Consider the following 13,954-nt stretch of genomic DNA (forward strand, 5'->3'; position numbering starts at 1 on the left):
AAAGCTCTTTTTGGGATTCTCCATAATTTTTTTTAAAGTGGGAAGGGATCCTAAGAGCTAAAAGTTTAAGAAATATTGCATTGCATTAAATGTTTAAATTGGTTTCAATTTTCATCTAAACCCTTCTTTGCTTCTTTGACCCACAGTCTTTGAATATTTCTAAATTCAGCAACATTTTCTCTGGGAAGAAGTAATTAATAGCATTAATAAAACACATTGTGATTGACCTATGGGACCTGGCTGTTGGTGCTTTCTGTATACCTTCATGCTAAAAAGGTTTATGAGAGTCAAAATCACTTTTTAGAACCTTCTTTGTTTTTAAATTGCTTGCCTCTTTAGGGATTTGAGTAAACAAGAGTAAAGCTCCCAGTTGTGGATAACTTGCATAAGGTGAGTGCTCAATAAGGTGAGTGCTCATAAGTGGATAACTTGCATAAGGTGAGTGCTCAATAAGGTGAGTGCTCATAACTTGCTAAGTTATCAAGTAATTAATATTGTTTTACTGTCGTTTCTGAAGTCAGCCAACTGTAACCTATTCCACAAATCAAGGTTAAACCAAAATGTGGCTTAGGCCAACATATGAATGGATTATTGATTCGGTCATTTGACCATATCAAAAATATAAAAAGAACACAAAAATACAAGTAGACACAAGGACATGTTCACATTAAGTCATCACCCCTACAGTTAATCCCAATCTGATCTAAATATTCCATCCCCTTTGAAATGGCCTTTGACAGTTGAAAAGAACTTTGAAGTTTAATTAACTAAAACCAAACTTCATTATCTTAACATTAGGTACCCTACTGATTAAACATATATGCTGCCCATCCCGCCATCTGAATATTTCAATATTAGTCTTGCCTATGATGTCTGCCATCTGCTTTGAAGTTTACAAATGCAATAAGTTAAGAATAAAAGTAGCAACATCATTTGCAAGCCGTCAGTTCGTAGCAGCAGCTGCAGCATTAGACAACTTTGAAAGATCTCCAAAAGGTAAGTGGAATTGGAGCTGCTGAGCCCTGGGATAGAAGGCTGGCCGGGGAACTTGAAACATCTCAAAATAAGGCAAAGATGAACCAATTCTTTCCTAATATTTCCAAGAGAGCTGCAAAGACATGTCCTGAAGTAACCAGGAGTCAAGCTTGACACAACACAGTCTTTATTTAACAACCAATCCTCTCGGCAGAAACCACCCTGTCTCTCTACAGTTCAGAACTTGAAATTACCTGAAATTAAATGTTGGGTAACCAAATACCCCTCCATCCAAGCATAGTTAGAGATTCCCTTCTTGATTTTCCCCCATGGTTTTCTCCTTCTGCCCCTCCACCAGCTAGCTTAAAAGACAGTAATTTGCCAGTCTTCCAAAATGCCAGGCAGGAAGCCAACTACAAACCATAGCAGGGGTCAAAGAGATGCTTGGAACTGAGCACTTGTTTAGCTACAGCTCAGCACTCCAACAGCCTCCTCCTGACTTCCACCAAATTCTACAGAGATGTTTTTTTTCCATTTTTCTCATCCATCACCTTCTAAGTCAGTGTTTCTCAACCTTGACAATTTTAAGGCATGTGGACTTCAACTTCCAGAATTCCACAGCCAGCAATGCTGGCTGTGGAATTCTGGGAGTTGAAGTCTACATGCCTTAAAATTGTCAAGGTTGAGAAACACTGTTTTAAGTCCAAGGCTGACCATCAATAAACAGCACTGAAATACTGCAGGGAAAATGTTTTTGACTCAGCAGCAGAAAAACCCTACAGTTCTCTGCTCATTTACCCAGGGACTGTATTCAGACAACCTTCTGACCAAATCGGTTACCTAATCAGTAACAGCACAACATGTGTGGCCTGGTGAATGTTAACCATTTAAAATTTTCTTGACTTACCATAGTATGTTGTAGGAACTTAACTCTATTCAGTTGATGAATCATACCGTACTACACTTGACCTTAGTCAAAAGGCCAAGAAGCAATTACAAAATAATTATTTAATCATGAGTAAACATGACTGTTTTGAATTATAATATACTGCTATTGTGGTTATTTTGTTTCGTACACTCACTAGAGTCCTTCAGGACTGAGGTGATCAATAAAGCATATAAATCCTATCAATAAATCCTGCTGGGATCCCTCCTTTGGTTGCAACTGAATTGCGGCTTTTCCAGAGCGCAGAGAAATGGATGCTTCAGCTTGTTTGGCATAGACCCCAAGGACTACAATAGTCAAAATTAGGATCACCCCCTTCTGATTTTTTATCCTCTTTTAGCTTATTTTTCTTGAGGGACTTTTCAAGTGCTGCATGTCAGCATTATTCCTTGGTGTTTCCAAGTTACAACAGAAACATTTTGTCATCGGAGGTCGGTTGCTCAGAAACACAGGAAGACGTTCTATCTCGGTGTACCATATTGGACCAGACTATCTAGATCAGTGGTTCTCAACCTGTGGGTCGGGACCCCATTTGGGGTTGATCGACCATTTCATGGGGGTCGCCAAGCAAGGCTGTCCGCCATTTTTTTTATCTGCCATTTTTTTTTGTCCACAATTTTTTCCCCTTTTCCGGCAGGTGCCTTACCTCCCTTGGGCTGGGCCAGCTGGTGGTCGGCCTGCTCCGTCTCTGCCGCTTGCCAGCTACGCCTCGGCCGGCGCAGGGGGCGGAACCACGCATGCGCGGCGCTCCCGGGCAGGGAAAGTCCTCGACTTACGACCGGCTGGGTAGTCCTCGACTTACGACCAGTTTAGTCCTCGACTTACGACCGGTTTAGTCCTCGACTTACGACCGGTTTAGTCCTCGACTTACGACCGGTTGGGGTCGCGGCATTAAAAAGGTTGAGAACCACTGATCTAGATGCCTATCAACTTCATATAACCTTCTATGCAATGAAGTGGCTTCTTAGGCTTCAGCGTAGAGCATTTCTTAATCTCAGCCACTTTAAGATGTGTGGACTTCAACTCCCAGAATTCCCCAGCAAATACAAACCAAATTAATATTGTGCTCACGTTCACTGAATTGTAGTTGGCTTAATAAATCATAGTGGGTTTTCTCACCAATTAGCTTGGTCAAGAAATCATAGTTAGCATGAAATCTGAGTGTCACTGAAGTCACATAGTTTGTATGTCCATAACAAACTATGATGTCAACATGTACCTCCTGTACAAATGATATGATTATTACATCAGGATGTCTGGGGCAATTATGTAAGTCACATCATTTGTACAACCACCCTATAACTACCTATAGTTCCTAAGAAAATCTTTTCTTGGTCTCTGCCTGCCTGCTAATTCTGGCCAAAGAATGCCCTGCAGCATACATTTAGCAATAGTTTTTCTGACCCAAGCAAATCACTGTAGACCAGAGTTGTTGTTTTTTTCCCCAAAATGGCAACTTTAAGATGTATGCATTTCAACTTCTAGAATTCCCTAGCAATTCTGGGAGTTGAAGTCCATGCATCGTAAAGTGACTGAGGTTGAGAAACATTGGCTTGGAAGGTTACGCAAACCTAGTTATTATGATTTATAGGGCTGGAAAGACTCCAACTTGAAATAAAAAGGAATTTCCTGCATGGGGACAGGTAACAGCATTCTGGAGTTTCACAGAAAGGTTTTTTTTCCCCCAGTCCTATCCAGATATGCTGTGGATTAAACAGGGCTCTTTCTTGTAAAGCAGGGGTCTTCAAATCTGACTCTTTTATGACTTGTGGACTTCAACTCCCAAAATTCCTCAGCCAGCGTGCCTGAGGAATTCTGGGAGTTGAAGTCCACAAGTCATAAAAGGGCCACGTTTGAAGACCCCTGTTGTAAAGCAATTACTTGCATTGCCAAATTCCCTAATAACACCATTCCTTTACAAGTGGCAAGCTCACTTCAGACTTTGCAGAGTTCAGCTGCAGAGATTTCAACTCTCTCTTTAAAATCTGACCAGACTAACCACAATTTTGTTTCCTGGTTTCTTTCCTCCATTTATAAATATATATTACAAAATAACTAGCCATAAATCTACAGGGGAGATCTCCTGCTAGGCTCCATTTAGGAATGTAAAGTTTGTTACAAGCCTCTTCCACAATATTCGTTCTTGCCTAAAAACCTGCACAACAGCACTTCCCCAACAGGCCAGTTCCTTAATTTTGTTGCGGATGGGTCAATGCACAAGAATGATACAGCAGAAGCAGTGTTCTCATTCAGGAGAAAGAACCTGTTTTCCTCCTTATTAAACAAAAATATTGTGCACAAGAGTTCTCCTCCTCAGTCTTAAATAACAGTCTCTGTTTTAGCAGGTATGCCCTCTAATTACTGTACCTGTCCAGTCTAAATCAGAAAAATAAATGTATAAGATTTCAGGCTATACAAAACAGGCACTGCTGAAAGTAATAAGCAACATGTTCAAAGATCATCTTGCAGCCTACTCATATTGGCATAAGTTTTCCATTTATAAGGCAAATTTTGATGGAGTACAAAAAAGGGCATTTTTTGCATATCAGTTGTACTGTTCTTTCCCAAATCCAACAGGCTTTATGTGACTTGGTGTATAAATATTAGGAGAACCAGCAAAGCTATTTTAGCTAGCTTCAGAAGCCAAATATAAAATCCAAACATAGATAAAGTGGGACATGGTTTTTTTCCTAAATCTCATCAGTGTCCCCTGCTGCCTAAATTCAGGTTATTACTTGCCTAAAAGAAACCTGGTCAGAAATATTCCTGACATGTTTCTCAGGAACACAGAAAGTTTTCATATTGTATTAGACCAGTGGCCTGTCAAGCCAGAATCAGCATAGCAACTTCAGAATTTTGGGCAACAGACTCTGCTGGTCATGTCAGATATTAAAAATGGGGCCTTCTCCAGGCAAAGGACCTGCTACAGAGCTGTCTTTTTCAGGAGTACTGCCTACACATACCTCTAATGAAAAAAGCCTAATCGACCAAGGTGTCAAATGAAGATCTCAGGGGTTAGGGTTAGGGTTAGATCTAGAATTCACAACACCTGGTTTTCCATAGGTTTGTATTAGAGCATTGGTGTCAAACTTGCTGCATCACATGACTTATCGCGATTATTTTCCCCTTGTAGGAGCTGGGGTGGGCACGGCTTCCGTGTGACACATCCGGCCTGCAGTTTGACACCCCTGTATTAGAGGGTTCTCAACAGAAGGCTGTGCAGCCATTCTAATAGGCCAATCTTTTCTCCAGGTATCTTCCAGGTGTGTTGCATTCTCACACCAATACTATCAATCAGAATGATGGACAAAGCCAAGAAGCCAGCAGGATGTCTGTTTGGAGAAAGAGATCATAACTATAGGGAGGGGCAACTATTTTAAATATATACCTTGGCTGCTAGGGAAAAACACACACTTTTCTCCTGCAGACTCAGTTGTGTCCCAGTGGGGATCACACACAGATGGTGGAGGAATACAATTTAGCCCATGCTCACCAGTCTCATTCCTGATCCAATTAAATTTCCAAAAATAAACCAGAGTAACCTCTAAGCTGCCCAACACATAATACACTTAGCTACAAGGTTAACTTGAAAGAATGGGATATCTTTCCAGAAATATACTTTTTGTACAACCAGGGGGTCACGATGGTGGTGCAGTCAAAGCTCCACCTGTCCTTTCTATCAGAGGTCCCCAACCTTTTGGGCACCAGGGACCGGTTCCATGGAGAGAGGTTTTTCCGCTGACCGGAGAGTGCATGCTTTTGTGTGCTGCCTGCATCTCACAGAGGGGCGGACTGGCTGCTGGGGTTGGGGACCCCTGCTTTATATACATCAGATGGCATTGTAATTGCACCATGATTTAATTGACCATTCCCAGGGGCAGCTTAATGCTGTTAAGTCAGGTAATATGGAGCACATGCCAAGAGAAACAAGAGTTTCAAGCACACATGAACTTGCCTTTATGTTCATCCTTGCACCTCTTCTCTAGCAATAGGACTTACTTATATACTGCTTCACAGCCCTCTCTAAGCAGTTTACAGAGTCAGCAATTTGCCCCCAACAATCTGGGTCCTCATTTTACCGACCTCGGAAGGATGGAAGGCTGAGTCTACCTTGAGCCCGCCAGGATCAAACTCCAGGCTGTGGGCAGAGATAGCTTGCAATACTGCACTCTAACCACTGAGTCACCAGGGCTCATAGCTTGTTGGAAGCCGCCTTCCATAATTTCCTGGGCACCCATGTACCTCATACGGCTACAGAGCCTCTCTGGAGGAACATACAGGTAGTCCTCAACCTGCAACCACAATTGGAACCAGAATTTTTGTTGCTAAGCAAGGCAGTTGTAAAGTGAGTTGCTCCCAACCTTGTTTTGGCCACGGTTGTTAAGTAAAATCACTGCAGTTGTTGAGTGAATCATGCAGTCACCAAACAACTCCAGCTTCCCTCACTGACTTTGCTTGTCAGAGGCTGGCCAGGAAGGTTCCCCTTTTTCCTGCCATTGCCACTTCCAATGGTCACTAAATGAATGGTTGTAAATTGAGGACCACCTGTACCCCCTTTCCCTGAGGGGCAGCTTTTCTGTTGGGCTCTACAGAAAAGACGGCATTTAAGAAAAGCAGCCCTGGGAAGGAGACCTTCAGCAAACAAAGTTCTTTTCCTACACACCATAGCTTTGTCTCTTAATTCACACACACACACACACACACACAGAGAGAGAGGGGGGGGCTGGTGGACCCCCCAGAATCAACCTACCTAGCTTCATCAGGCAGGCGAGCAGGATCCAGAGCGTAATCTCGAAGGGCAGGTGCACATACTTGTATTGAAAGTCCAGGACCGGGAAAACTTTCCGATGTTTGCCGTGCCCGTCGGTGGAAACGTTCTTGGGGCGCCCGGAGTCGGAGGGGCTCTCGGCGGGCACCGGCGGAGAGGAGGTGATGCCCTCGGTCACCAAGCTGGGCTGCCGAGTGATCTCCATGGGGGTATCGGAGCCGGAGCTCTGAAGCACCGGCAGCAGCCCCAGCAGGGCAGCTGCGCCAAAGAGGAAGAAGGGCAACCCGCGGAAGGAGCAGCGGGGCCTCCTCGGGCATTGCGCCGGCATGGTGGTCCTCGTTCCCGGGAAAGCAGAGGCGGAGAAGAGGCGGGTGGATTCCGAGGACCTGCCTGGCGATCAAGGCTTCATTGACGGGGGAGGGAGCGGGGGGTCTGCGGAATCAGCGAAGGCCACCGACGAAACGGAGCCCGAGGAAATCCACCCGAAGCGGCGCTCGACTGGGCGAAGCGCTCATAATAGGAAAGCCCAGCTTAGGACGGGGCGCCTGGCTGCTGCGCCTTCCTGCCCGCCCTTCTTCGGGACCGTCTCTGCAGGGCGAGGGAGGAAAGGGGACGAGGGGACGAGCGAAAGCCGGCGAACCGGTCCCCTGCCGAGGCGGCCGACCAAGCCACCCGGGTACCCAAACCTGCCTCCCAGGCGAGCGCCTTGAACTTGGGCAGACCTCCCCTCCAAGGACAGCCGAGCAGGGGCCGGTTCCGAGGGGCCGGCTGAGAGCTGGAGCCGCCGCAGCTGGAGAAGACCCGGCCAGGAGAAGGGGGCAGCGGCGGCCGGCCGGGCGAGCGAGCGAGCGATGGGACAGCCCAAGCGGCAGAGAAAAGGCGGCGAGCGAAGGCAAGCGTCGCCAGGCCGCTTCCCAGGGCTGCGGGAGAAGACACCTCGGGGGCGGGGTGGGACGGCTTCCTTCCCCAGGAGCAGCCGGCAGGCCGGGCGGCGGCGGCGCGCAGCAGGCACGGAGGGCTTCGGCTCTTTCCCGGAGCTGGGAAGAAGGAAGCTGAGCTTGTTCCGGATCCTCGTGCGCCGCAGCGGGGCAGCTCCGCCCGGGGCCGGCTGCTCCTCCTCCTCCCCGTGGCTCCCAGCGCGCGCCCGGAGGACGCTGCCTCCCGCCTGCGCGCTCAGCCTTATCTATGCCGAGACAAGGACGCCGCGGGGAGAAGCGGAGGGAGGGGAGGGGAGGGGAAGGGAGGAGAGGAGGGCGCCGACGCCGCGCCTCCCTCGCCAGCCCGCCCGCCCGCCCGCCGCCACAGCAGCCTCCGCCGGCTGGAAGCAGCACTGCACGGGAGCCTCCGCGTCGCAACCAGGCGGCAGGGCTGGGTGCCAGCCAGGCGACCGGGCAGGCGAAGGAGGACGGAGGAGCCACGCTGCAGCCAGGACCCCGGCTTGGAGACGTCTCGGCCGATCAGGCTTTTAGCTCGCCCGGTCCAGCCAGCCGCTTCCCAGGTTGTCAATTGGAAAACCTGGGCAACAGCAGGAAGCCGCGGCGGCGGCGGCCGCTGGGTCACACCTCCCGCTGGGCGAAGAGAAATCACCTCAGCGGGTCTTAAGTGGAGCTACCAAAATCTGGGCTGCTGATATCCAGTAGGCGAGAGGAGGCCTCGTCCCAGCATCTTCCTAGTATTGAAGGGAGCAGATGGGCTGGGGTATTAGAGCAGGGCTTTTCAACCGGTGGGACGGGTACCACCTGTGGTACATTGGCACCTGGCGGGTGGTACGCGGCCATCCTAGAAAAGTGGTAGCAGGGGAGGGGAATGAGCTGAACCGGTGGCAGCACCGCACAAGCCTGAGCGAGAGATGGCTGGAGCTGCAGGGCTGTCAGGGCTCAGTGGAAGCGCCAGGATCAGCACTTCTTCATGACTGTCAGGGCTCAGTGGAAGCACCAGGATCAGCGCCAGGCTCCAGCTGGAGCTCGGCACTGATCCTGGCGCTTCCGCTGAGCCCAGAAGAAGCGCCGATCAGCTGGAATGTTGCAGCCTCTCCAGGGTCTTGTGATTTACATTCAGATGCTTGGCAACTGATTCATATTTATGACGGTCACAGTGTCCCAGGGTCATGTGAAGTGACCAAAACCTGCTGCAACCACCCAGCAGACGGGGGGGGAATAAAAACCAAACACCCCTCCCACCCCACCCCCGCTGCCAATCCTCAACATAAATGCTCACAATAATGAAAACCTCGGACAGGAGGAAGAGCTCGGCTGTGGCTTGGGGGGCACTTTTTTCAGTGCCATTGTAACTTCGAACAGTCACTAAGCGAACTGTTGTAAGTCGAGGACTACCTGTACTTTATCACTTTTTTCCTTTTTTTGGGGGGGGTCATCAAGTTTTTGACACCTTGCTAGGCGACTGGTGGTACTCGGATATTGCCATATCCTAAAAGTGGTACAATGGGTGAAAAGGTTGAAAAGCGAGAAGTCATGTACAGATAGTCCTCAACTTACAACATTCGTTTAGTGACCGTTTGAAGTTACAACAGCGCTAACAAAGGGACCTGTGACCATTTTTCACACTTATGACTACTGCAGCATCCCCATGGATTAACATTCGAGTGCTTTTGGCAACTCATATTTATGCAAGATGCAGTGTTCCAGGATCATGGGCTCAACTTTTATGATCTTCTGACAAGCAAAGTCAAAGGGGAAGCCAGATTCACTTTACAACCATATTATTAACTTAACAGCTGCAGTGATTCACTTAACAACTGTCACGAGAAAGGTCATAAAATGGGGCAAAATTCACTTAATAACTGTCTCGCTTAGCAACATAATTTTTAGGCTCAATTGTGGTTGTAAGTTGAGGACTACCAAAATAGATAGTCCTTGATTTATGATCACAATTGGGACTAGAATTTCTGTTGCTAAGTAAGCCGGTTGTGAAGTGAGTCATTTTCTGATCTTTTTTTTTTGTCACAGTTATTAAGTGAATCCCTAAAGTTGTTAAGTGAATCACGCATCATTAAGCAAATCCGTCTCTCTCTCCCCCCCCCCCCAACTTTGCTTGTTGGAAACTGGCTGGGAAGGTTACAAATAACGGTCACATGACCCCGGGACACTACAACTACCATATTATAAATACATGCCAGTTGCCAAATGCTCGAATTTTGATCACATGACCATGGAGATGCTGCTATGGTCATAAGTGTGAGGACTAATCATAAGCCACTTTTTTCAGTTTGGTCGTAACTTCAAACGGTTGTAAGTCAAGGACTACCTGTAAATTGTACTTGGTTTGGTGCAGTGGGTCAGCCAGTGGCTCTCCAAATGTGGGTATTTTTTTTTTCATGTAACTTCCTGGATGAAAACATGTCCAAAGCAGGCATATAGGGGAACCAGTTTGGTCTAGTGGTTAAGGCACCAGACTAGAAAGTGGGAGACCATGAGTTCAAGTCCCACCTTAACCATGAAAGCCAGCTGGGTATCTTTGGGCCACTCACTTCCTCTCAGCCCAATCTACCTCACATAGTGGTTGTTGTGGGGAAAATAGGAAAAGTAAGTTCATTGCCTTGAATTATTTGTAAAAATAAGATGGGATATAAATAAATAAATATATAACAATAATATATAAGTAAATAAAATTCAACTAATTCAAAACAATTTGCAATGCATTAGAAAAGGCTCATTTTAATAAAAAACATTTCTAGCTCAAATAATTATAAAATATAATACATTAAAAACATGACAGGATATGGAGTATTGTTACAAAATAGAAGATGAGGGCCTTCTCCAAGCTCAGAGTCAGCTGAATGGTCAATTGCCGAGAATCATCTATCTCAGTGGTGGCGAACCTATGGCACGCGTGCCAGAGGCAGCACTCAGAGCCCTCTCTGTTGGCACATGCGCCACCGCTGCCAGCAGCAGGTCCATCAGGCCGCCACTGCCACCCAGAGCAGGAGCCCCGTCCAGCACAAAGGAGGCGAAGCTTCCAACTAGCAAGCTCAAGTGAAGGTGGTAGAGCAGAGGTCACCAACCATTGTCGATTGGCGGACTGGAAGAAAAGGGAGGGGGAAGCATTTTACATGCGTGCATGCGCGCACGGGGCTGCAAGCACGCACGCACTGCAAATGGGGCAGCGTTAGTGCCTGCATGATACTCACTAGCCCTGCCCCATTCTTGTGTGGTGCAGCGCCTTGTCCCTGCACCCCGCGGCGTGGTCGGCGGCCGTTTTTGCGCCTTGCAGCATGGTGGACCATTTTTGTGCCCCCGGGTTTTGCGTGCCAGAGGTGGCACTCAGAGGCGCCTCCCTGTCCGCCACCCCCCGAGGGCACCACAATGCTGATGCAGCCCTGGCACTTTGTGAAAAATAAGTGGGTTTTGGGTTGCAGTTTGGGCACTCGGTCTCTAAAAGGTTCGCCATCACTGATCTATCTGATGTGCTTTGTAAGCTCCAAGAAATTGTATATTTTTCTCTCCTTGTGTAAAACAAGGCATTACTAGTGTTACACAGATATTCATGAGAGATTGTACCATCAAAATCACCTGAGGTTGCCACCAGGCAAGCTTTTTTTAACCACAAAATAAAATAGTGGCAATTGCATTTTTTTCTTCAAAGTTCTCTGAACCTTAAGGTGGAATGCAATGTGATTAAGTTCACAGCCTCTCTTCCTACATGCTGCAGCCCCGTCAACAACTGCCTCTGCTCACTTATGCTATTAATAAATTTGTAAGAGACGGATATGTGTTGCAATTAGGCATTTGTTTCATATCTGGTTGGTCTCTAAAAAACTATTTTCCACATTCTTCCTTGAACCATAGTGAGTTCTCAACTTTGACCAGTGAGAAAATGAATTTAAAATTTCAATATAAGCTGCCCACAAGACATACAAAAACTAGCTGGCAATAATTCTGAAAATGGTAAAAATTATGGATATTGCAACACTCTATCCTGCAGTAGCCACACCACTGCAACTGAGACTCAGGCTGCATTTTTCACAGGGCTGTAAAGATAAGTCAATTTGCAAAACAGCTGAGGAGTGGAATTAGTAAAGAACATTCTGCAGATGCTGCCTCCATGTGGAAAAATAATATTTTTTTAACAGAGGAACTAAGCTGCTGAAATTACGAAAGTCTCAAAGTAAGATGTAAGATGAAGGTTATCTTCAAAAATGGTGCAATCAGATTACAGTCTGGGATGCTTTTGCCTGCAGATCAGTTTCCCCAAAGGGCAACTTTGGAAGTTATTAGAACTGGAACTCATTCTTGTGCATTCGATAATCTTGCTGCAGTTACCATATACTGTACTGTACAATAATAGTTTCCTGCATTTCTTTTCTAGTTCAGCATCCATAAAGTGCAATAAAAAATAATTCTGGTTTCATCGTAATGTGCTCAACAGTTCCAAGAAGGCTCCACAACCATTTGCGCTACTCAGGTGACCCTGAAGACACAGATAAGCCTCCAGGTAGCATTAATGACTCGCTAAAACAGGAGTGTCAAACTGCCGGCCTGCGGGCCGGTTGCATCACGCGGAGGCTGCACCCACCCCAGCTCTGGCAATGCAAAAAAAGTTGCAATATGTCGCAACATGTCACATGACGCAGCAAGTTTGACACCCGTGCATTAAAAGAATGCAAATGAACAGCTGTCTGAAGGAGTATAAATCTTTCCATTTCCCACCAGAGCTAAGGAAGCTTCGTGGATGAGAAGTGAAACGTCTTCAAAGAAAAACAAGAAAATCCAGTTGCCTTGTGACAATGCATCTTTGGGTTTCATCGTAATATTAGTCTACAATATCTTTTGCATCATGTATGACTTTGCACCCAAAATTCATACTGCACATCTTAAATTTGCTGAGGTTCGGAAACACTGACTTAGTGTATTGTGTGAACTGGGATTTGTTCACAAAACAGTGATCCAGCGAGCTATGTTGAAATAACCCAGCTTTTGTAGGGTAATTAGCTCCCCCCACCCCCCCATCCCCAGGCTGGTTTAATCTGAGAACGGTGTGGTAGAAATCCCATATGTTTGCCCAGACAGGTGCCCTATATTTAACTGGCCATTTGCTTAGAACATGTGGGCAAGGATTCCTATATCTTAAGGGTGTAATTTTACATACTTCTAAAGCAGCTGCTACTTTGAAACATGTCCTGTATCCCTCCTTGGCAATATGCCATAAAAATATCACTGTCTTAAACTTTGTAATTCTGTGCATTAGGAAATAAATTCCCAGGAAGCATCACATACAACTTAAGGGACTCCCCTACCATCACAAAAACGGTGGGTAGTAGTGCTGCTGCTGACTCCCTCCCTTCCTAACTTCCAACACTAATACTTCTTTCTCTAGTTCAGTGTTTTTTAAAGTGTAATGCAGAGAATCCTGGGGATCTCCAAAGATCTTAGGATGTCCACAAAATCAAAACTATCTGCCAGATATTGAAGATATTTGAATTATTATTATTTCTTAAAACAATATAGTTATTTTCATTAATTTTTAAGATGTATGTGAATATTTACAATAATCATTGTTATTTTTACCTGATTCAATAAATATTATATGAAGGCATCCATTTTAATTTTTAATACATTAAACATCGATAAATATAAACCATAGAATCTAACGTTCTTTTAGGATCGTTCAACATTTTTAAAAATATGAGGGGGTCCCGAGCACAAAAAGTTCAAGAAACACGGCAATAACATGACTCCTGAGACCACTGAAAACTTCAATTCCCAGCATCCCCTTCACCCGTGATAACCCCGCCCCTTGTGTTCCCTGTGTCGTCTCCCTCTTTCTCTTACTCTAAGTGCGCAGATTGGCCCGGGCCGCCCGCCAATTGGCGGGTTCCCTTTGGGCGGAATAGCTGTCACTCCCCTCCCGGCCAATGGGACGTGGAGAGATAAAAAGGGTGGGTTGCTTATTCCCGGAGCGTCTCTGCGCCGCTCGCGCGGCGGAAGGGCCGGCGCTGAGATAGAGGGCTGGTGGCGCAGTTAGCGTCGCGCAGGCGCACTGCCGGGCACAACGGTGGAGAAAGGGGAGGGAGGGAGGGAGAAGAGGAGGGGGAGGCGGCGTTGGGGGCTTGCTGAGCCCGAGACAGCTGGAAAGGATAAACAGAGGCGGGGGCCGCGGAGGTCTCGGGTCCCAGCCGGGCCGGGCAGTGCTGCGCTGCCTGGCGAGCGGCTCAGGCGGCCGTCCAGCCACTCTCTCACCTCCTGGAGGGGCCCCTGCCCTGGCACAGGGGTCAGGCCGCCCCCTGCATGGAAGTTCGGGGGCTTCGT

The 13,954-nt window shown here is 46.8% G+C and overlaps 1 protein-coding gene across 1 annotated transcript in view; it reads right to left on the bottom strand.

Moving 5' to 3' along the window:
• SLC9A1 (solute carrier family 9 member A1) overlaps positions 1-7,017 on the bottom strand; it is a 72,144-nt gene extending 65,127 nt beyond the window's left edge. The window contains exon 1 of the mRNA XM_015823535.1: positions 6,672-7,017. Within this exon, the coding sequence (XP_015679021.1) occupies positions 6,672-7,017 (346 nt within the window). The remainder of the gene's footprint in view (positions 1-6,671) is intronic.
• Between the last annotated feature and the right edge of the window lie 6,937 nt (positions 7,018-13,954).

The sequence above is a fragment of the Protobothrops mucrosquamatus genome, unplaced genomic scaffold (assembly GCF_001527695.2).
Source record: "Protobothrops mucrosquamatus isolate PMUCROS unplaced genomic scaffold, P.Mucros_1.0 scaffold1906, whole genome shotgun sequence".
Taxonomy (NCBI): Eukaryota; Metazoa; Chordata; class Lepidosauria; order Squamata; family Viperidae; genus Protobothrops; species Protobothrops mucrosquamatus.